This window comes from Netta rufina, assembly GCF_964035555.1.
Source record: "Netta rufina genome assembly, chromosome: 12".
NCBI classification, from domain to species: domain Eukaryota; kingdom Metazoa; phylum Chordata; class Aves; order Anseriformes; family Anatidae; genus Netta; species Netta rufina.
The window spans coordinates 6185936-6211073 of record NC_140135.1 but is presented as its reverse complement, the minus strand read 5'-3'; the positions used below and the strand labels follow the sequence as shown (position 1 = coordinate 6211073).

The 25138-nt window shown below is 42.3% G+C and overlaps 1 protein-coding gene across 1 annotated transcript in view; it reads right to left on the bottom strand.

Moving 5' to 3' along the window:
- Positions 1–888: 888 nt before the first annotated feature.
- The window catches only part of LOC311213988 (uncharacterized protein C8orf48), a 35027-nt gene continuing 10777 nt past the window's right edge, over positions 889–25138 (bottom strand). Inside the window, exons 6-9 of the mRNA XM_084294343.1 lie at positions 23437–23589; positions 21972–22062; positions 10960–11034; positions 889–1009 (exon numbers count right to left, since the gene is read on the bottom strand). Coding sequence (XP_084150469.1) covers positions 10976–11034; positions 21972–22062; positions 23437–23589 — 303 coding nt within the window. The 3' untranslated portion in view covers positions 889–1009; positions 10960–10975. The remainder of the gene's footprint in view (positions 1010–10959; positions 11035–21971; positions 22063–23436; positions 23590–25138) is intronic.

The following is a 25138-nucleotide window of genomic DNA, read 5'->3' as shown; positions in this document are numbered from 1 at the left end:
GCCCAGAGAGAGCTGGTTCCTCTACGGTCAATTCAGAGTGACTAAACCAGGCTTCCCCCTGCAGCTGCCCTCGGAAGGAGGCTGTTTGCCATAAGTTGTAGGACACCAGCCTATTGATCCTCACAGGCTAGCGATAACTTTTTAGAACAACTCACTGTCTGCACTGTGCTAGTGTGTGTAACTTGGCCAAACATGCTTAAATTTTAATAGAGGGGGAACAAAAAATGTTGACAAACGTTACCACTGTCAGCTTTCAGTTCCACCCTTCAGGACTAGAAGCACTAATACCTTAGAAGGAAAGACCAAAAAAGCTGGAGACATGGACAGCTGACAGCGTTACGTTTGGCAAACTGCTACCGACCAATTGCAACTGAAAAGCAGAGCTGAAGCAAAAAGCTTGAGGAAAGCTCAGGAACAGAACAGTTAACCAATAATTAGTCTAGTGCTAAGGGAAGGCATACAGATTGCTTGGCATGGGAAGGGAGGACAGAGACGGATGCACAGGAAGCAGAAAACACAGAGTTTCTGTTTGCAGACTGCCCCCGAGGCATAAGAGAAAATGTGCTGGGAGGGTGGCATGGGTTGCTGTGGGTAGAAGCAAATAGCAGGTACAGCTAGTTCAGCCTTCAAAAGAAATGATGCAAGGAACACCAGAATACAAACACACAGCTGCTCTCCAGAAGCAGAGGAGAATTAAAGTGGTTTGAGCATTCTTGGTGCCCTAACTCCGGGCTCCTCTCAAGCTGGTGCAATCAGAACAACCACTAAACCCATCAGTGCACAGCTCCTTCCTCTAGAGACTGTCCCAGAGATACAACAAGCTCCTCCTCTGTTAATTAAGACAAAACGTTTCCAAATAGATGGGTGGGTAGAAGCAAGATAAAGAGACGGAGAGGTGGAGTTGACCAAACTCCCTTTTCCTGCAGTCCCGCAGAAGAGCCAGGCCACAACGCCTCCCGGCTGGGCTTACAGGCAACGTCAGTGGGGGGCAGCTGCTGCTGGTCTCCTACTGAAAGAGAAGGAAAAAGACTGTTAGCCTCGGTCTGCCCAGTACTGAGCATGGCCTTCTCATACTCTGAAAGCTTCTCTATTCCCATTTTAAAAGAGAGGCGGAGCTGGAGAAGAAACAAAACACGGGAGGGATATGTATAGCACACAGAAGTCCACTGACGAGAGCAAGCCTCTACTTCACGACTGGGAGGTATTGTCCAGAGACACGGCTGGTGGTTAAATTTAACCGGCACTCCACAGGAGGCAAGACAGGCAACAAAAGAAAATCCAAGAAGCGACAAGTTAGAGATCTATTCTGGGATTTCTCCAAGTCATTTCAAAGATCACGACAGCTTCTTTAACAGTTCTGACCTTTGCAGTACAGCAGAAAGAGAAAAGATGTACCTATCCTGCGTGCATCAGAGTGTGCTTATTGTATTGCACACTTCCAGAACAGTCCTATGTGATTCAAGCTGTTTGCAGGAGAGTTTTGATCCTGTAGAAGAAACGTGTTGGCTCTTTACCTGCTAGGCCAGGACTATATGCAGGAGCTGACCTCACTGGCAAATCCTAGATTTATACTGCTGTTGCCAAACCCAAAGTTATTCCTCACCTAGTAGACATGAAATGTGAGGACAGTCCAGAACTGCTTCACGGTAAGAAAACTAAAATCACAGCACAGATCAAACGTGTCTGTGTAGCCCAGTGTCCTTACACTGGTTGGTTCCAGATGCTTTTAAAAATGCTTTCACGCTTACAGAGAAAAGCCAGAACAGGAAACCTGCCCAAAAGGGACTTTGCTCTTTCCAGTTGCAAAGCAGCGTGCACCTTACAAATGGAGGCCACAACAAAGATTCCTGTAATTATGGATGCTCTCATTACCACGTTACCATTGACACTTTCACTGAAATCCTTTGAGGCTTTCAACCTTAGTGGAAGTTTGCACCAACCAGTTCTACAGAACAACATGCTACACACAGAATCATTTCCTTCCGATAATACCATCTGCGATGCCTTCCAATGTCACTGCATTTCTCCCTACCCTCCAAAAATGGTACCGATTAATTAGGAATTCCTAATTTACTTCCTCAGCTTTACCGTGGTATGCCATTTTTACGTTACGTGCTCATCCAGGAAACAGCCTGTTAACTGAGGTTTTAAATAAATTTTTATCTCTCCTCATAAAATCAAACTTCCAAGTTCGGACTGATGAAAAGAAAGCACTGAATACAAGCACCGAGACTTTTTGCATAATGCAGATTCATTTCATTATGTTTGGTAATAAATTTTGCTCTTTGCTCTTCCACTACAGTCAATGTTTATAACTTGATCAGACGAAGAGGAATTTGATGGCCTGGCTTCAATGAGAAATTTTGCTTGTAATAATATATATATAATAAATATAAAAATTTTAAATGTCTGCCTGCTCAGTTCTAAATCCGTTCTCACTGCATCAAGGTGAAACGGTGACCTATTACATGTAATGGTCTTATTTCAATCTCTCCACAATGAGATCTTTGACAACAATATAAGCACTGGAGGTAGGAAGAGAGAAGACATTACCTTGGGAGTAATCTCTTTGTATCAGGTACCTACATTATGTTGGTATCTGATGTGCTTCAATTTATCACTGTAGTTTAAATTTCTAAGAGAAAGGACAATCCGGAAGCATGAAAAATTGCTAATTATAACATTTAAAATAGAAGCAGCGACGGAAATGTCAACAATCCGACTGGGCCATCAGAGACTTTGCAGTGATGAATAAGGAGCGTTGCACTACAGATTGGGGGAGAAGCTTTGGGCCATTTTTCAAAGCTTGAAGAAGTTCTCAAGGAGTTACAAATGTTCATTTCGTTCCTATCCCTTCAATTACCATCAGGGCATTTTGTGGCCTTTCTGATGGCTCCACTGAACCTCCAATAGCATTTACTGTCAAGAGATACACAAGCTCAGAGATACTTTGGCCTAACTCAGCGGGAGCTGGGTGTTTATATGTCACTGCTGACTTGGATCTGTGGGCCTAACCATAACATGAAGCATTTACTGAACCACTGATTCCCTGGAAAACGTGTTTTCCTGGAGGAGACAGAGACCACATAAACACTGGTCTTGTACTTGGCCAATAACTCTCTGACAGAGCTACAGCCTTCATAATGTCTGATACAGCTTCTGACCAGTTCCATGCCTTGAAGCAGAAGAGATTCAGGAAGTACTAAATCTGACAGCGTGAGAAATCTCAGTTTATGAGACATACAGGATTAAGGACCAGTAGCTGAAAAAAAGACCTGATATAGCATTAAAATATATAGGACCATTTTCAGACATTCCATACTGGCTTACTTATGAGTTCCTAGGCAAAAATATTGGGGAAAGTTAAACATAAATAAAAATAGAGGAAAAAGATACCTTTGCACTAATACAAAGTGGTAGAAATTTGTATTGCCTGGGCTTTGCATATATATATATCTATATATATATATATAGATTGACTGTGCATGCATATTTATGTATATGTGAGAGAGAGAAAGCTCTGTGTACGTTTACATACACATTTTATATATAGCTTTCCCAGCTGACATAAGATATTCGCTAAGAAGCTGTGTGTAAAAAAGAAATAAAAAAGGAAGCTTTCTAAAACACATGAGAGAAAACTTCAGTCAGTAAGAAAAAAATAACTGGGGGGATGAAAATATAAATAAGGACTAACCAGACCTGTAGAAGCCTGTTAGGCATGTTTTCTTATTTTTCATTGCTATCTGGCAAAACAGAGAAATTATTAAAGGATAAAACCAAAGGAAATATCTCTAGCTACCCTTAGAGAATGGATGACAACTCTGTTGAAAAGCAATTGTCTGTCCACCTGAAATGAAAATTATACACAGAGGTCAATCTCCAGGTAATAAAACCCAGGTTCTCTGCAAGACTAGCTCAGAAATACACCATTTTTGAATTTAAAGCACAGGGACAGTTTCAAGCTGCGTTTTCAGTACATCTATATCGTAGTAAAGATGTAAAGTGCTTTTTCCTCCACTCCATTGATTTGCCCTATAAAGGAACCAACTGCAATTCTTCTCTCCTCCAGTCTCAGCAGCTGCACTCCCCCAGTTCCTTTAAGAGACCCCCAATAAGCAGGCAGGGCATGGGAAATGGGAGCAAGGAGCCTCAGCTGCACCCTAAGGCTAACACAGCAGGGAACTGCGCTGCACACCACAGAATTCAGAGCTCCATAGTTTGATTTATGCCGACACGAGGCTGCTTTTCTTGGTGTGGTATCCTGACCGATATCACCTCCAGTCCAGAGGCTCCTACGGGCTGCACTGAGCCCTTCATTACCTTGCCAGGAATCAACATTTTGCCTATTTCAGCCTTTAAATGCCAAAGCTGGCTAATTTTTTTTTCTGCAGACTGGAGGAAGGATACCTACTCTGTAGGCAGGTGCCACTCGTTAGGTGACAGTCATTTCTGGGTGCGCAGCAGACCAGCTCTCCTGTAGCTCTATGGTAAGTGGACACGTTGGGCGTCGTGCCTTCACAGGGGCAACCCACCTGGCTACTGCTTTTTCCTTTGTCTGGTATCACACGTCTGGCTTCTTTTGGGCAGGATGCTTCTGCAAGCAAAGAACAAGGCAGCCTACTTTCCCAAGTTAACGCCTTTTAAAAAGCGTGGACAACGAGGAAGGTGGCAGAGGGTGGGATGTGACGTAAAGGCAGATGGGAATGCAGAAGAACAGTTGCTTAGCACCTATAAAAGTCAGGCCCACTTCTTCACAAGATAGAGACGTCTTTCCGTAACCACAGTTAGGAACCCACGTTTGAGTTTTGGCCTCTAAATAACCTGAATCCATCACGGGCTTTTTGAATGTGCAACTGATAATTAGAGAAACAAAGATACTGAAAGTCGCATGATTCTTCCTGCTGCAGTCCTGGCAGCGAGCAGCAATTCGGCACCAGGGGACAGCTTTTGTTTTACCTCTGCTCCTGTCGGGAGCTTTGCCATCTATTAATGAATGACAGGCAGATCAGAAAAAGGCGCTGCAGAAACTTCATTCTCAGCCAGTGGGACAATATGGGATCAGGCAGCAGCCTTCCTGCCTTTGTCTGAGCTAGAGATAGAAAATAAAGCTTGGAGTCAGAAATCATTATCCAACCCTAGGTTGTTTTATGTGGGCACGAGGGTGTTTTGGAATGGGTCTGTAGCATCTATTTATCAGGGACTAAATCGATACAGCACAGCAGGGTAGAGACAAACCAAGCATTTGAGGTATTAAAAAAAAAAAAAAAAAAAAAAAAAAAAAGCCTGTGGAAATGCCAGATTGACAGCCAAGAGGAACGTGCTCAAAATCATTTGGAAGCCAAAAAGATTTCTTTTATATTCTGCTCTATTTCTTACTCAATTAGGAAAACTCACCTGATAAAAGGACCAAGAGATTACCCTGCTTAATGACACAGAGAAGGGAGCAAAACAGAAGCGTTTAAATCCCATAAGCACCTCTCGTCTTTGTCTCAGCCTGCTTTTTCTGCCTGGATTATGCTAACACTATTAATCTTTGTGCCTGTGACTAACTCCCGGGTTTTTATGCGAGTGACCTGATTCTGCACCGCCACGCTCCTCCCAGCTCAGTGAGCCTCCCCATGTGATCCTTTCTTCCCCCTAAATAAAGTTGAAAAATTTGGCTGGGAGCAGCGAGTGCTGCTGAGGCAGCGGGTGCGCGGAGCCGTCCCACCCTCCCCACATCTGCAGCACAGCCCAGGCGCCCGCTCGGCACCGGCTGCCTTCAGGACAGAGGGAGATGAGGCTGGCCACTTAGCCGGGGTGCGGGCTACCTCCATGCCAGCCTTCAGCAGGGGCTCCCAGCCTTGCCAGCCCCTGCTCGCTCCCCCTTTTTTGAGAGGAGCCCAGCGGGCCGAGGACGATGTGGCCGGAGAAGGTGAGTGCTGCATGGCTGTGATGAATCCTTTGTGCGGAACCGAAGCCTCGTCGGGAGGAGGAGGAGGGAGGGAGAGGGCAGCAGTTGCAATTTTTTTTTTTATTTATTTTTAATGGACACAGTCAAAAGCCTCCTTTCCTTCCCTGTTATGCTGAAGGCATGAGCCTCTTGCTGAGGGAATCCACGTAACAAGCTGCCTTCCCGATGAAGCTGCTTTTCCCAGCACGGGGAGCAAAGCGCAGCAGCAAAAAAAAAAAATTAAAAAATAAAGCCCCAGCATCTGAAGGCGCCTGCTGCAGACCTGCCCTCTGCCTGGCTGGGCATGCAGGTGCCTTGCTGGGCACAGCTCATCCTGCTCCAGCCCTCCGCAGCCTCCCACCGGGCACAGCACAGCACCCGCTGGGTGCCCGGCGCGGTGCCCAGGACCATGCCACCCATCCGGCTGTCCCCTAAGCCAGGAGCCCCAGCCTGGCCGGGGGCCACTCGTGCAGCTCTCCCCTGCTCCCAGCAGCTGTCTGAGCAGGAGGCAGCACGCGTCACTCCCCACAGGGCCACCGAAGGTGCTCGCTCGGGCACCCCAGCTCCCCTGTGCACGCACTCCTCTTGCTGCGCATCTTCCTCCCCGTCCCTCGGGGGGCTGCAGGTAGCCCTCAGCCTTTCCCATTCATCGCCTCCCGCTCCCCTGCACGCACACCAAGCCTCCCCCTCAGCCACCCATGGCACTCGGCCCCCTGGTGCACAAACAGGAGCCCCCCGCCCCCTCTGTGCTCCTACCTGGTGGGTGCAGCTCACCCTGGGGTGCCCCTCCGCGCCCCCTGCATCCCCTTCCAGCCACGGCTCAAGCCGTGCACCCACTGCTCTCTGGTGCATTAACTCCTCTCAGCTGCATTTCACACAACTTCTCCCCTGTCTGGGTTGTGATTTCAAGCTGAAAGGAAAGTCAATCTCACTAGTAAGTGCTGAATGACCAAAGAAAAGTCTCCCTTCCTTTCTCCCCCACTGCTCCTCTAGCCTTAGTGCAGGGACCAGCTCACTGCACACCGGCTCGTTACCCCCAGAGATCCCCGTGCTTTAATTCTGTCAGAGGGGAGAAGAGGGCAGGGAGCAGGATGGGTGCTCACTGCTTACCTGCAACTCCCAGATTTGACAAACGCTGTCCCAGTCCATGCTGGGGGGAAATAAATGGGATCTTAGTCCAGAACCGTACAAAGTAGCTGCATCTAAAATGACATTCATCACTCCACCGTCCATCCCTCTCTGCTCCCTCCCACCTTTTAACTTCGTATTTTTCTTGCACAATTTTAAAGATGAAATTCCCTGCGTACTGAAGGTATTGTAGTCCTAGACTGTGACTATTCATCAAGAACAGACATACTGGCTGGAAGGAGAAGAGTTTCCTTTTTAAATGAGTTGGACGAGCACTTGAATGTTCAGGCAATCTTCTGCTCCTTGACACGTTTAAAAAAAAAAAAAAAAAAAGCAAGCTATCCCTGTGGGAGTTTCAATCTTGGCAGATTTCAGATCCAAGACAAAGGCTGCTAAGCGTCCCATCCATAATTACATCCCTTACTAGCAGTAGGGAAAGAGAAAAAAATGAAGAAAGATTAAAAAAGGAGGCGGGAGGGGGATAAAAAAGCAGACGTCTTTTGTTCATCCCCCTTTTATAGCCAATTAGCCCAGAATCAGAACCTTCCTTCACCTGCAAAGCAAATGAGAATGTAATAAAAGAGCCACTGATTGTCTTAAAATCTTATTTTATGAAGCTTCTTAGGATTTTGTTCTGTTCATTTTAATTCAGCTCTAAACTGCTTTCAAGTTTTCATTTACCCTGTAACTCAAGAGAACAATTAAACAATCCACTTGGACCTCGACTGGTGAGTACCTGTGACCCCAAAAATGTAATACAGAGCATTATGACAAAGTGGCCCTGGAAACAGACAAAAATTAAAAAACACTGAGTGAATTTAAGTACCAGTGGAGGCTAGGGAATTGTTTGTACCTCGGGATTTGTGTTTTCCCAGAGTAACATTTAAAATATAGACTAATGGAAGAATTTACAGCCTGCCTCTGCAATCACAGGGTGTAATTGCCCCTGATTTTGAAAGGAGTGTGGGAAGAGCAAGGGAAAATGTTGTGCGAAAGAAATGAACGTGAACTAAATTAGCAAAAAAGTTAACCATGAAATAAATTTCAAATGGAAAAGAAGAATCCCTATTTTATAGGATACACTTTTCAGCTGCTGCTGTGAGATTGCCTCCTCTATTAGGAAAAACAAAGGGTGGCTTATCTGCAAAATCCATCCTCTGAAAAGAGGTATATTGAGTGCTGCTTTGAAAAAAAAAAAATCAACATAGGCTTCACTGCATTTTAAAAAACTGTTTCTAAGTGAACCTCACGAAGGAACAGATCTGTTCAACTGTTTAGAGAACAGCCCCGTGATACAGCAAGCACTGTTTCCCAAATTCAAGAGGGAAAAAAACAGAACTCCAACCCCTGCCCCAGCTACACGCACCTGAAAGAAGTAAGACTGCATCTCTTCCCAATGTGTTTTATTACAGCATTCCTAAGCCTCAGCCAGCACGTCCATTGGGAGCATTTAATGCACAGTTTCAAAGCTACCCTAAAACCAGTATGCTAGGATTTCATTGATCACGTTGATAAACTTTTTTTACACCACTATATAGACACGGCAGCTAAAATATGTATCACAGGTACATTTTGCTAGCATTGATTTGAGGAGGGAATTTGTCAAGCATTCAGTCTACAAGATTTACTTGCAGTTTCTTCCTGGTAACAGGCATCAGCAGCATCTGGAAGGATTTGGACTTTGCACACACAAAACCCAGTGCTTACCAAAACATGCAGTTTTAAGAAGGCTGCAATCAAACCTGAAAAACTGCTGGCACTTATCAAATCACAGCTATACCAAATGAGCATCTTACACTATCACGAGAAGGCACCAATAAAATCAGTGGGGTAAATATCAGTTTCAGAGAGTTTAAGTCTACAACACAACAGGTTTGTTGCTACAATTACCCTACACTTCAGCAATGACTTAATTAAAATTAAAACCTTGAGAAAAAGAAAAAAAAACACACACCAGAAGTAGCTCCATATAGGTTCATATAGGCCCAGGCAAATAGTATGTAAATAATGAATATAAATTCAGTCCCAGCCCACATTAAGCAGAGACACCTGCCCACAGCAGTTATTCTGAAATAACTGAAAAGCAAACGTCCTGAGTAGTGCTCACAGCCTGCAACTTCCACCTGGATCCATGGAGGCTGTTTGCTCAGCATCCCTCAGTGCAGAGGTAAGGGGGTATCAGGATCTGGCCTAAAGTCACTTCTTTTGTCATGCCCAGTCTGTCCCTCAAAGTTATCCGAGACTATCACTGCTTTAAGGACAATCAGGATCCCAACGGATATCGTTCCTTAATTAAATCTTCTGTTGACTTACAGATCTGATCAATGCTGGAATGAGGTTTTGCAAGCGCTTCCAAAACTTGGAGCCTTTCCCTCCTCCTGAATCAGGGAGGGGGAAACCTCAAAACGAAGCCATCAGACAGTCAGGAACACTCACATTGTATTTCCAGAGTATAATGCAGACAGAACAGGCTGAACAACTAAAAGCAGAGGTTTTTTTGCTCACCAGGATATAAATAGGGTAAAGCATTTTAAGAGACTAGGGCAGAATTTTACAGCCTTAATTAAAAGACTAATTGACTTGCTTAAATCTGCATTTAAGTTGCCTGTTATATCATAGCAAGGGTATTATGCAAATTAAGTTCCTAAGGAATGATTAAGTATAAAATTTAGTCTAGATCAGTTTTGGATTTTGGTTTTAGATTAAGAAGGAAGACAAAGCCAGAAGCTGGGTCCTTTCATTTTAGGATCTCTCCAATAACTCTATGGTGTTTAACACCTACGAATCTGGTTACACATTACAACCATACCCACAGTGGGCTGCTGTGCTTTACCGACCCAAGGTTTATTCTTTAAGCCCATACCCTCAAGGACACAGAACCTACTGGGAAGTACGAAGCCTAGCTGGCTCTCAGCTGAAAGCTGAGCAGCACTTTGCAGACTTGAAAGCTCAGGATTTCCAAACGTGTTTTGAGCACCCAGAGATAGACAGATGTGTACCAGTATACATAGGCGTTTTGAAAATGGCTATGGTGGACTTACATACATATTTAAAACACCCATAAAATCTGGCCCTTGGTTTTTACACAAGAGTTTCTAGAATATGCAGTAAAGAAACAGTGAGATATTTCAGACTTGCTACTTGTGTGCTTCTTGAAGTCCTTCCTCCCTTCTATCCTTCTCCCGTTCCTCCCTCCCTCCTTGTCCCCACTTTCATTTGCTCTCACTCCCACTCTGACTTTCATCTCCAATTTTGTGCACAAGTGTATTAGTAGATGTCTTGCTACACTAGCTCTGGAGGAAGAGAAAAGAATCATCTACATATCAGGTTTAGAACATGATACATTTCATACAAATGTTTTCACATCAAAAAGATGCAAATCGGGAGAAAAGAGGCACATTCTTCTGTAATGCAATAAAAAACAGAAAACACACTTTGAAAGGCAGCAGAAAAATTTACAAGCAAGCTGAAGGCAGAAAGAAAGAAAGCCTGAAACTACATTAGAAAGCCAATACATATTAAAGATGATATAAACGCTAGAAGGAATTCAGCATTTGATTTGAAAATGCAGTGTGTGTGTATGCATGAGTACTTGAAAGAGATACACGCAAGACAGCAACCAAAGATTCTCCTACTGGAATCAGAGATTTTTAATATTAATTCACAAGGAGCAGGTTTATAGTTTTATGCCAGGGATCTTTAAAAAGATGTTTTTATGTTCATTTGAAAACAGTATCATAAAATTTCCTTGCTCACTACTGGTTTAGATGTGCTTGTCAACCTTTCTCCCTCAAGGAAAGAAACCAGAAAGTCACAGACAAGAAGTCTGAGTTAACCTAAAGGTTAGGTATGTACAATCGGCTTCCTATTAAAATACCAAAACCACAGCACCTCACCTTTAATTTCTGGCCCTCATCCTTCCAACGAAGCTGAAGATTTTGGACGTTCACAGAGCTCAGTCCTTCCTTCAGCTGCAACAAAGAATCAGAAAACAGTTATCCTAACAGAAAAAAGCACTGGCAACTAAAACTCCACATAAGCCTGGCTTTCCAACCCAGTATCTTGATTTTATTTAAGGATTCAATATAAGTTGTCAGTATTCTTTTTTATATAACACAAATAGTAGTATTATTAATTACTAAGTCGCTATCAAACAGAGACAAGTTTTGCCCATGTAAAATGGTAGGAGGCTCAGTGAAATCAAAAAAGGCTGTTGATCCACATTCATCTCTCTTTTCAGCAATTCAGCATTTGATAGCCAATAACCGGAATTAATCTTTGAGATCAATTTGTCCCTGTAATTTCCTTTGTTTCTCTCATGTAAATTGCATGAAACTTTCAGAGATCAAACTCGGAAAACAAGGGGAAAGACAACGGCCATCGCAAGAACATTACAAAACAAGGAGCGGATTTTGGCCTTCACAGCTTATGCCAAGTGGTACTTCACTTTCCATACTTTGTACTTCACTTTACATATTTTACACTTCACTTTACATATTAGCTTGCTATACCAGAAAGGTATGAAAATACGAGCCATGGTAGCAAAGTCCATCTCTAGGTAAGGGCACATACCATGCACTCAGCTTGCAGATATTTTAATACACTTTCATGATAAGTTTCTTCCAGGACAAAAAGCTTTTTTTTTTTTTTTTTTTGAAATACCTGAATCATTCTAATATGTTATTAAATGTTAATGGGAATTAAATATGCACATTCCTGAGATATTAGTTTGCATGTTCTTAACGCTCAGACAAAATACACCGAAGACTTGTGACTCACACATAAAAACAACCCAATAATGTAAGAATAATTTACGATCTATTTGAATTAAATTAGGGCACAGCTATTGAAGAACATTTGTTTTTTTTTAATGGAAAGTTTCCTCACGAGAAAGTGTTGACACTGTGGATGGAAACCTGAAACGTGCACTCTGTGTACGTGTGTATAAATACAACGATTAAGGATAATAGGAAGTCTTCTCTAGACTGAAGCACGGTACCAGAGGTCCACCTCTGTCTCAGAAACTGAGATCTCAGTAGGACATTGCAATCTGAGTTATGCTATTACATTTCCCACTACCGTGGTCTCTCCAGAGCTGTGTAGAAGTGTCTAAGCACCTCCCCAACCTGCTGAGGATGTTCCTCCCGATGCAGCCCATGGTGCCCCTGACCTTTACAAAAGCTCCCTGCTGGCTCTCGTTCAACTCGGTGTCCACCTGGCCCCCCGGAGCCTTTTCTGCAAAGCTGCTTTCCAGCTGGGTGGCCCCCAACACACATTTGGGTGCGAGGTTCAGCTGTTTGTTCAAACATTCCCTAACTCAGTACTCCCATACCAAAGCTAAGTCCTCTCCGTGCCACACTTTCCTGCTGGTCTCGGGGGGCTGGGATGGCAGAGGGCGACTCTTCCCCGCACAGACTGAAGCGCAGAAGTCACTGAGTGCCTCTTCCTTGCTCACCAGGCCCCCTGGCCCATTCAGCAGGAACAGGTCCACGTCTGTCCTAGCCTCTCTCCTGCAGAAGAGGCATTGCCATTTACATTCTTTTCAAGATTCATCTTGTGATGAGTTTTGACTTTCCTAACCCGACCCTTGCGTGCTCAGACAGTCGCCTCTCTGCTTTTACCACTTGCACGCCCCCTTTTCTGTTCCAGCTTTGTCGGGAGCTCCTCACTCATCCACACAGGCCTCCCGTGTCTTCGCTTTATTCCTTGCACTTTGGGATGGGCCGTTTCTGAGTCTGGAAGAAATGATCCTGGCAGGTCAGCCAGCTCTCCTGGACTTCTCTCTTAAAGTCCATCTTCCATCAGAATCTTCCGAGCAGGTCCCTGAACAAGCCAAAGCCTGCTCTCCTAAAGACCGAGGCCATGATCGTGCTATTTGCCTTGCTCCCTCCTCTCAGGGTACTGAAACTCCATCACCTCATCGCCACCACAGCAAAGGCTGCCCCCAGCCTTACCACCCCCAATCAGTTCTTCCTTGTCCGCAAGTATGAGGTCCAGCAGAGCCTCACTGGCTCCTGCATCACCCGTGTCAGGCAGTTATCACGAACACAGCCCCAAAATCTCCTGGACTGCTTGTGGCTTGCTGTGTTGCTCCTCCAGCAGATACCCAGAGTGCTTAAAGTCCCCCATAAAGACACATGCCTTTCAACAAAATTAATCTTCCACCTGCACGAGGAAGTCCTCTGCAAGAGCTTCTTCCCTGTCAGGCAGTTTGTAGCAGGCACCCACAACAGATACAGCAGACACAACACCACCCCTGGTGATCCGCCTTCTAATCCTGACCCACAAGCTCTCCACTGCCTCCTTACACATGCTCAGCCACAGCTCCAGGGGCTCCAGCTTTAGGATTCCTAGTATTTAGGAAGACCTTACCAGCATTTAACATTCCTGAGGGCCTCATATCCATCCATGGCAGCACCCTGGTCATGTAAGCCATCTCTGAACACACTGAGCTCGTCGCCTTGTAACTTCACAAAGACCTCAGTCCTCACATTTCTTCTCCATGCTGTATGCACAAGCACCCAGACCCTCTGGGTCAGCACCCAGTCATGCTCATTTCCCAGAAAAGCTGAAAGCCTCTCCCATAAAGCTTTCCTGGCACTTGCTCCCTGTGTGCAGACACCCGAGAAGATCCCCTTTTCAGTCTCTGGCCCACATCACCCTGCACCCTTTGCTCACCAACCTGACCTGCTATCACTTGCCTGGGGGTCACCATCTCACTTCCATCTCGTTCCTAGTTTCAAGTTCTCCCCCTAGACTAGCCAGTGTTATGGCAAAGATGCTTTAGCCCCACTTGGTTAGGTGGCTCCCAGCTCTCCCTAGCAGTCCTTGGTCTTCAGATGGGGTTCCCATGGTAGTAATAACCAAATCTTTGCTGTTGGCACATATTTGTGCAAGCAGCTGTTGATTCACAAATTCTGTCAACTTCTCCTCAAGCCCTTGTGGTCCTTGCATTAGCGATACAAAGTGCAGCGTGGATTAGAAAGCTCAGCTTTTCTTCCTTCTGTTGTTCCATTTCAAATATAGCACACCACACCATTACTGCAGAGTCTGAGGCTCTGGATGATACCATAGCCCTCACTGAATAAGAATGCAGTAATATCAGGACTGGGTGAAGCATTCTTTGCCCTCAAGAGGTTTAAAAGTAAAACACACTAAAAAGTAGTGGTAACAGATACTGATTGTGGCTCTGCTGTAGACTACAGCCAAACCAAACTGAACCCTCAGTCAATCTGTTTTGAAGCCCATCAAAGCAGCCTCCTTCTTCCCAAATGCAGCTAAGCACAAGCAACACTTGGCAGATTTAGATTTTACAAGTGTTTTTGTTGCTATCTGAAAAATGTGTACCTGAGCTGAGAGTGAAATTGAGTTACAAATAACATCCACTCGCGTTTTTGGAACAGTGCTGTCCGGTACCAGATGCCTAACGATTTTACATTTTCCCTGTAGGAATCTGATAGCTGTGGATACAGATGAGATGAGATACAGGTTCAGGCAAGTATGACGAGATCTGAATTTCATTACTGCTGAGACATTTCACCCTCCTGGACTTTCACGTGGGTGGTGGACACTTAGCTACTCCATAAACCACAAGGGCATTTACTCAGTTTCTTCAACTCATTTCTTGAAGTTTCTTTCTTCAGGCTACCTGACAAAGCTGCTGCAATACATAACAAACTAACTAAGTAGTACTAAAATATTCTATTGCCCATAACCTCCTGATATACCCCTTGCCAGTAATACAATATGTAGACATTCATTAAAGTTATGGTTTGTTGCACTTGTTTTCTTACATGAAAAACTTTCCATCAGCTTTACAAACACTTTTTTTTTTTTTGTCTTAAACTACAGTAAAATCTGGCTTTTAAACTTTCTTTAAAACCAACATTTATTTTTGACTATGTGAACATATTGTTCCAAACTGGCAAGAACTGCTCATTTACATCTTTTAACATCAACAGAATGCTAATTTATAGTAAACAGTCTTTATTACAAACAAGAATGTGCTGCTGAAAATGCTGCTAATTAGTAAAAGAGACCTTAGCCTGAGTGGGATGAACCACAGATTTCTATAAAGAGGATGAATTACAATTGCATCCTATCAAACAGAGCATCTCCGAACAAACAGTTATGCTGCAAGATCTTTGAAACCTAATTTTGGCCTCAAAGCATTTGGGAGTAGGGTGGAGGGGGTTTAGAGCAATCTGTTATTTGAAATAAATAGCTTTGAAAGTGCTTACAGCTCCTCCAATTAAAATAACCCGGGGCCAAATCCTACTGTCCTGAGTGGAAGCAGAAACCAGTAAGAACAGGCCAGCTGTATTCCTCGCTGGGTTTTAATCTAAGACAAGACCTGCAACGTGGGGCACAGGGCAGATAATGCAAACCCAGCTCTTTTAGCTCCCGAGCTGCTCATATGAGTAATTTTTTTAGAATTCGTCACACACAGCGTGTATCAAAGCCAACTGACTTAAATGTGTTTGAAATGCTGTCAGAATTATTACAGCTCGCTGCCTTTAGGGGAGCTTACCTCTTAAGTAACACTATGCCATTTTTTACCCAGGTCATTTTTCCAGGTTCCAGCTTTGCAATCAGTGAGGACATCTCCTAAACTCCAGTATAACAAGGACAAAAAAACCCAAACCAAAATCCTCTCTGGACAAGCCAAGTCTGAGGGCAAATAACAAAGAAGTGGGAAAAATTAAAAAAATCATTAACATGAGAGCTCCTGTTTCGTAGCTGATTTTGTTAATGCCTATGATGTTAGCAAAACCAAGCCTGCCCCTCAGCAAAAAAATCTGCCTTTGATTTCACACTCTTTGGGGAATATTTGGGGGAAGAAAAAGCCTCTTACTGAATGAATTCGTAAGACATAAACTACGCTTGTTGCAGAGCTTGTTTTTCTTTTAAGCCTGAGGATAAGCCCTGCCACCACAATGTTACTGGAAAATTGATGTGATTTTTTTCAATTATCTGCTCAAGAAAACAAAGAATCGCAAACTGGCAGTCAACCAAGCAGCCTCTCCCCCAAACACCTCTCAGCAAAGCAGCCAACAGTGCACGTAAGCGTCTGGCTTCCACGGCTCTGGCTGTAGATGACCTGTGCTGGGCACTCTGCGACACGTGCTGCCGTTCCTACGCTGCCTGGCTTCAAAGGCAAACAAAACTTGTGAGCCTCATCGATGTCTGGAAAACCCGAGGAGAAAACTGCCTTCCGAATGCCACAGGTGACGAGGGAATCATAGCTCTTGCTTCTTCAGGAATTCTGACTGAGTGAGAACAACCACTGAATCCCAATGAGGCCGAAGTTCAAAGAAGCTCCTGTACCCACGCTTCTGGCCTCAACAGAGTATGAGAACTTTGCTAAACTAAACACAACAAGAGACACTGAAACTAAGCAGCTAGAGGGGTCCCTCTCATCCACTATTGCACTGATAATAGTGCTGGTTATTATTTTCTCTTTGGTAATGACATCCCTAGTGACCTACTGTTTTCACAAGTGGAAACTGAGAGGTAAAAAACTGCAGAGAGCACAAGAGGAGTACCAGAAAGACCACGAAAAGAGCATTTTTCAAAGCACGCCTGGACTTGTTTCATAAAAAAATCCAACACAAAATATTCTTGCATTACCTGAAAATAATAAAAAGAATGGCAACTATGAAATTTCCAAGCAACTATATCCTTGTTTTATCTCATTTCTAAGAGTTGTTAGCAGTTTGGAGATTTCCTACAGCTTTATTATATATATTTATATATTTAGTCTCATTTGTGCAAAGCAAAACCAACACAATCATGTATTTTTAACCTCTATTGTATTACTAAAACCGTAAATTAAAATCTAGTACTCCCATCCTTTCAAAAACCCAGAGGCCTGTGGAAGGCAAAGGGTCAGATTTTGGTTAATGCTGCCAACACAGCTGCTAAAAATCACTGACGTTGTGTTGCCTTGCACTGATCCAATCATCTGGCTGCAGATTTGGAAACCCAGTTGTAGTCTTAAGTAAATCAGATTCACAGATGTTCAGCGAGTAGCAGCCTGGTGCTGAAGGTCTGTGGCTGAAGAGCTCTCCATGTCTTCAGCAAGGGGTACGTGCAGACAGCGTGCAGGATCGAGCCCTAAATTTGCTAGCAGGCAGGCAGTCAGGCTTTCTTTCACTGAACGTTCAGTGCTGAGAGGTGCTAGTGGCATTCCAACCACAAGTGAATTAAAGACATCCAACGTTAGTGGAACCTATCTTACCAAGAGCAAGCCTAACGCACTTTTTTTAACTAGGCTTGTAATTATTTTTAAAGCAACCATACAATGGTGTGTTTCTATTTTCATAGCCTGTAATATGTCACAGAAAAATGACAGCTCTATTGTGAGTAGCATATATAAGTAATATTTTCTAACAAAGTGATGGATGTAACACTAATATATGTAATCGTTTTAAAAAGTACAAAACATGTAAAATTACAAAAACCCTGCTCAAGTATACAGCTTGCTTGCAATTACCATTGATGCTCTATGTATTTTTAAACAAGCTATAATACTGTGATGATGCTGTAAACTTACTTCTGTAGGCAAAAAATGTTTTATTTAAAAATGTCAAGATGAAGGATGTAAATGTTCTTAAAGTGCTATCAACTAAAAATATGAGTTTTCACAGAATATTCTAAAGGGTTCTGTTACATGCTACAGATATATTTTACAACGTATTTATGGATCATACACACTAGTCTATGTGAGAACAAACGGTACTATTTTACTACAAAATAAATAAATGTATAAATAAGCAATGAATATCCATGCCTAGATGCTGGATAATGTTTTTTTAAGGTACCCTGCCCAATTCTACAGACACTTTGAACGAGAGAGGAGCTCCTACCTTACCGACAGCAGGGAAAGGCCCCCCCATGTCCCAGCCTCCCCCACAGATCACATTGCTGGTGGTGCAGACGAAGATCTCTCAGTTGCCCAGCAAAAAGGAACAGTTAGCTAGCTGCATGAAAACAATGCAAACTTGGTATTCACAGGATTAATGGATGTATTTCCCCCACCCTTATTTTTTTTTTAAACAGGGGCATTCAAAACACAAGTCTGTTGCATGCAGTAGCAATTTGCATTTATTATAGCTAGCATCTAGGTTAGTTCTCATTGAACAGAGACAATAAAAAGTAGTTTACTGAAAATCATACTGAATATTAATAAAATCACAATCTAAAGAACACAAGTATATTTCCAAATGTCTTAAAAATACATAGCTGAAAGCACTCTTCTCCATACCCACATACATAATTTAGAATAGTCACATGAAAGCAACAATTCAGATTTTTAGCAAAGAAGAATCTGGGTACTGTGTCAGCTAACAGCTTCACAGAGAGACATGATCCCTTCCAGCAGCAAAACCTCATCCTCAGGGCCACCAGTTCAGTTTTTGTAAAGCTCCCAGTACGAATAAAAGGGTTCAGATCCTCTTCTTGGAAGCTGATCAAATTGGCTGTACTTAAAAAAATTCTCGCTACGCAACAGAATTATGACAAGGAGATGGATTTATGAAAAGGCAGTGGCTCCAAGGGAGCCTGAAGCATTGCAGTTTCTAGTATAGCTTCAAAGAAAAGATTCAAGATTAATGGAAGGATTACTGGGCCAGTGGGACCAGGGCCCACCTGCTCTGCATAACCCTGCTCAAGCAGTGGGTGGATACGGTGCCCTTCCAAGCTCAAGCATTCGGTGACTACATATTTCACAGGTAACTGGAAATCTCTGTTTCTCCCCCAGAATCTCACTCAAAATAGGTTACTAGAGAAACAAGTACACAGTCCTGTGCCCCAACAGATGGTTGGGAACAAGACTAAGGAATGTCTGAGCCTAGAAGCCAGGTTCAGTTTTTCCTCAGAGAAACCTGGGGCAAGCAAAAGTGGAAATTACATTGCCAAAGCACACAAGAAACTGGCTCTAACAGTAATTTGAGGAATACAACTTTATCCAAAGGGCCAGCAATAAAGAATAGTATAATAAAAACCAGTTATCAGCATATATAATATCAACATATACATGAAAAACCCTTCCACGTCTGTGCAAAGTTCACACGCTGTACCACGTCACAAATCATTCGGATTAACTAATGCCAACACGTGTAGCATGAAAGCTAGGAGGCAAAAGCTCCAAAAGGACTTCTTACAATAGGCAGATTAATTTCTGTCAGTACTTCAGCTGCTTAACATATGAATCACCCTTGATCCACCTCACTCCTTCTATGTCCCAGTAAGCACCAACAAGGGAGCATATTAATAAATATTTCTTGATCTGAAATATTTACAGCTTTACAGAGTTCCTTTGGATCAAACCAAAAACCCACTGCTGAGGAAGGTACAGGAGGGGGAACCTCCTGTGAGCAGAAAAAGAAGCGACATGATCTACTTCCCCCAGCATCCTGCACATCAGAATTTTGGGATTTCTAGTCTCAAGCACTTCAGGATTATGAAATAAATTATTTAGAGTCCCAGATCATTCATTTTGTTCTACGTCCTTAATAGCCGCTACAAGAAGACAAACACTCAGATCTGAGTCACTCTCGATTTAAAAAAACGGTGAAAGAACCATAGTGAGCAGTAGGAAAAGGCACACAAAGACATGAGCAAAATACGCTTTGACTTTTTCAGAGGAGCTACCTGAGATGCCTTTCTGACATTTATGCAAACGAACAAGAACTGTATAGCCTCTGTGCAGTGGGAGTATGAATACTATTTTACAGACACAAATGTTGTCAGACACTAGTCCAAATAACTCATACTTCAACGTATTTACAAAAAGGTTTGACAAAAGAGTTGGAAATAAATATTTCAGTATTTCCAGTAAGGAACTACGTACTGAAAGCAAAATATCATAATGTCTTTTTTCCTATAAAATGAATCAATTTATCTTTTGAGTCTCAGAATTTACTATTGATGTTTTTTTGTTTTGTTTTATTGTTTTGTTTGTTTGTTTTCTAAAGGGGTGAAAAATGTGTTCATTGGCAACAACAAAATTACATTTTCAAAGAATCCAGCTCCCAATTACCACTTCCATATGTGACAGCCCACATGAGGATTCACTGGGAGTGCTGGGGGTCTTTAACCTAGTGTTAAGCACATCACAAGAGACTTTGGAAGATTCAAGAGAAACAGGGAGTGTAGTCCAAAGTTACCTGAGGAGCAGAGATGGAGAATATAAAAAGAATAGGCTTAAAATATTGGAAGGGAGGAGATTTAAGGGATTCAACCATTTCTAATCATCAGAGAGTAACGAGAAGAACCAGGCAGGAGCTTTCTCATTATATAAGCAGCTATGCAACCTGTGGTGATAAATTAAAAATTAAAGCCAAGCTTTGGGGAATATTCAGTGGACAACTAAACCCACCGGCTTACAAGAAAACAATCAACTGCAAAGGAAGCAATGACAACCAGCTTTGTGAAGCACCAGGCTGCATTGTTTTCACATTGGGCCTGACCTGCTCAGGATGAACCCATTCAGGACAGGTTTTTAAGCACCAAAAAGCAGGTATCTGCTATGACGCAGGTGGCCTATTTGTACATCCCAACATTTCTTTTTAGGTTTTCCATTTGTTTGTGTGAAGGGAAAATAAGAGGCTAAACATCCCCCTAGCACTCTTAGAACAATATGAGACTATACAAGAAAATGATTAAAAGGATATAAAATACAAAACCAACTTCAACAGTACATATTCTTTGCCTAAAAAAAAAAAAAAGTTTTTAAAATGTTTTTATCCTATTTTTCATAGAAAAAAATAATTGAGGTATTAAGCAGTGAAATCCTTTATTCACACGGTTCATAGACAAGGATATTCTTCAAGATTTCCACAGCCATCAAGAGATCTAAATTCACAGAAACCAAGAAGCTGAAAACTGATGAAAGCCACTACCTGTGACTCGTGCAAGTCCAGCGGCCACAAGGTCACTGCACGAACAAGGCACTGAGCTCTTGCTGTCAGCAATGGTCAGAAAAGTGGGGTGCATTTGTGCCCACAGCACAGCAAGTATCTTTTGAGGCTACAATGCAGATAATGATTCTGTTCCTTAGCCCATTGAGCTCCCCAGCATAAAGCCATTTTATTTGGATGTGCACTGAATACTTAAACTTTCATCTGGATATACTATTTGAAAGACAGTCTTTGCCATTTTGAAAATAGCATAAAATAACAAATACCAAATTATATTAAAGATCTGCCAAAAATATTACTTGACACCTCGTGCCATTTTTAACCTATATTGTTTTTTCTCCTTGTAGACAGCTATCCCAGACAGGTTCTAAGATTAATTTATTACCTTTTCATGTCCTGTTGGCATCCTCGCTGTTGCAGATTAATTTCTGTTACAGTCTCATTATTTCAGTTCTATAAATACCCTGTTTCATTTTACTTTTTTCTCCTGTTACTTTGCAACCTTCTTCTCCTTCACCTGGGACTCTCACTTTCAATTTGACATGATACAGTGGGCAAAGATTGAGCTGAAACACAGTAATTACAGCTCCCTGCCCCAGAAAACAGAATCATTTATTTTTCTTACGGATGGAAGCTGCTCTGAAATCCCACAAGCACAGTCCCCCCCCCAGTAAATTACTTGTCAGACTAATAATAGAAAATGCAGGCTTTCATAATTTGAAAAACATATTTAGTTGGATTACAAAGAATTGCAACGTTTGTATCTGGGGTTGAGTAAAAAGTTGAATCTTAACCCAGACTCCAGCACACTGGGCATATCTGGTTCCACCTGCAAGAATATTAAACTGTCACTCCATTTATCACTGACAGAACAAGTTATACCCACAATAGCTGGCAATCAGCACGTAGCTGCCCACAGAAGACTCTCCCACCACTTTATGTCCTTGACTTATGTTTATTATTTTCAGGCCTTCAGGTTTTCTGACCTTTGTCTTTCAGCCTTTGCCATAAGTTCCTGGGATCCTCTGAAAGTTTGGGAAAGCTTCTGAGTGTTTCTCCTATAAGCGTAAGCGCATCCTGAAATAAAAAGGAAACAAAAATTATTTGGATTTGGGTTCCTGCCATCTGACACGGACAGTGTCACGGGTCTGCCACCAGCAGCTATATCCAGTCCCTCAAGAGCAACTAGGTAGGCTGTTCCCATCAGAATAATTTTGCTGGGTTTTTAAAACATCTTGTTTAAAAACTTTGTTGAACGGTGTGGCCAGTGATCTGTCCCATACAGCAGGCGAGCAGAAAGCTATGCTGGTCACTAGAGACCAGATGTCATCCCTACCTTCTGTGGATGGCTGCCAAGAGAGATGACGGAGAGCTCAATAATGCCATGCAGCTCATACACTGCACTGGCTACTGACCAAGGGTTTCTTCCCCAGGGAGGGGAAGGAAAAGGCCTTTTCAGAGAAGCTAGGAGAAGAAAAAAAAAAAAAAAAAGAAAAAAAAAAGGAAAAAAGAAAAATGAGGCCTTACTAAACTATTCCTGAAGAACCAACAGAAAACTTGCTGCAAAGCCACATTTTCTCTCCTCCTCTGTAATTCCTCACAAATGTTTAACTGGGCCTGACTTTCCTCTGCCCTGTTCAGCAGGGAAGAAGTGACAAGCACCTGGCAAAATTTTAAACCAATTTAGAGGGGGAGGGGGTGGAGAAAGCACACACCACTAGAAAAAAAAAAGCCCACATGCACAAGCATGTACAAAGCAAAAGCTCTAAAACTGATGTCACTGCCCCTCAGAGCAATAAAGTCTTAGGAATTCAAAGTGAGTGTACTGTGCATCCTCTACTTGTACCGTGACAGGAAAACTTTGGCATTCAACTGCATAACCAGTAACAACATGCTGCCTTTACAAATGATCAGATCTTCTACCAGAAGCCACCTTTGCAGCTTGCTTACATTCAAGCGACAAAGATCACATCACTGCCATGCTTAAGAAACAGCCTTAGAAATTGTCTCCAAGCAGCAAGCTTGAGCCTGAGCCTCCACAACCTGTTGCTGCACCTTATTCTGCAACTCTTAAGCCAGAGGACTGGGAGGAAGACTGGTACAGACACGCCTACTGTGGCATGGCTTTGTTATTTACTATTTTGTCTTGGACAGCCCATCAGAATTAAACTGTGGAGAACTAATCAAGATGTACCCAAAACAGTTTCAGGACATCATGAAAAAGACCTTCAGCGTCTATAAATCAGGCAAGCTCAAATTACTTGATCAGCATGCTAGTCCCATGTCTCCATAACGACATGGAGCCAAATTCTATTTTGAATTGTTCTGCATTCAGATCAATCTGATTGCATTACCATAAATTAGGAGAAAATCTGGCTTACAAATTCTTTAGATACAGTAAATATAAAATGTATCAAAACACTTTTTTTTTTTTTAATAACATTTGCTTACTCTGGAATAAATTTGTTCTTCCAATTTTTCCTGGAGTAAAGCTCTTTCCACTAGTGCCTTCTTTTGTCTGAGAAAGGTGATCTCGGCTAGCTCTGCCTTCTTCTTCTTACAGTCAGGGCACTGTGAAGATCGGTGCACTTGAGCTTCTGTCACCTGAAGGATGAGACTTTGATGTAATGAGCAGTGTCTGTCCCAGCAAGATGACCACTCCATTAAAAATAATCAATAAAGATACAGATAGAGTTTCTAAAGACAAAGGCTTGCTTTTTCAGGCAGCTGCAAATTATTTCATAATTTTTGTCACTGTATCACTTCAATGAGCCTGTCTGAATGTCTTCACACTAAAAATATTTGCTTTTTCCGATGTATTGCCTCCTCCAGCACTGATAGGTGATTTTAATTGAAATGAACTTATCTGTATCTCAGACCCATTGCACTGAGCTGTAACAGACTGCTGCTTCTTGTAATAGGCAAGCTTTCCCTGACACTTGAAGCTGTGTGCACACTACCAATTTCTTCTACAGTAACTAATGGTCAAAAAAAAAAGTACTTGATTGCTACCAACACATAAGCAACCAAAGCCAATATTGAAGATGGTTTTAATGGGGGGAAAAAGTAACTCATTTGATGTGGGTGGATGCTCAGTATAAATTGGTTTTATCAGTGTAAATCTATACAAGCTTTGCTAGTATCAAATACATCAGGAGCACCACCAGTCGTTAGTTCCTCTTGCTTAGTAAGCAGTTGATGTTCTGGAATGCCAGTCCGTGTGTGCTAACCAGCCTTCCACAACAGCTAATACACTCATTCCTGAAGGCTTGATTAAGTGAAACGAAGATGCTTTATTTCACGTTCCCAACAAGCTAAGAGAGTACAAATACTTGATCATCACAACTCTGTAACAGCAATTGTTTATCAGCAATAATTCCACCATATATAACTGCCTGTCTGTAATGAGGCTGTCATCAAGTTCCTACACTGATAATCTATGTAAGGCCTTAGGTACAAACCATGAAGGTTATGATATCTTCACAAATTTTAAGAGGAAAATGAACTCTGAAGCATTTGGTTCAAATATCTATATGCATCTCAAAGACAGAATACGAAGTTCAACAAGCAGCTGACTTTGTTAAACAAAATACACTTATTAATTCCTCATTTACCTACCATGACACTTTGACTATACTTAATAACATTTCACAAAACCCCGTATGCTTATTTACAAATTATCAATAATTTTAATCTGATTTAATTTACACAGATTCCATCTTGTTATATAGACCTAATAAGAGCAGTGGAATCAATCCTAGAAAGCCATGTCTCAAGCCTCTGTCATCTTACTCCTTGATTTCTTCTCCTCTGCATAGGAGTATTAAGTGGTGGTGAACACAAAAATGAATAGATGTAGCAGTCAAAGTCACTTTTCTTAAAAAAAGGTATTACCACACTAATACAAATAAAGAGGCAGTAAGAATTCTACAGAATGGTGGATTGGTTTATGCTAATAAAATAACAGAATGTAGATTGCTGAAGTTGCAAAACAAATTAAATAGGCAGGAAGCCTGAAAGAATCATTATGCCAGGACTGACTTTAAAGTATTTTTCCCTGCTCACCTGGCACAGGCTTAACAGAGGAATATGTTAACAGTCACTTTCACTATGTTATATGGCCATAGATTAAAGCCAGCATACATGATGGAGA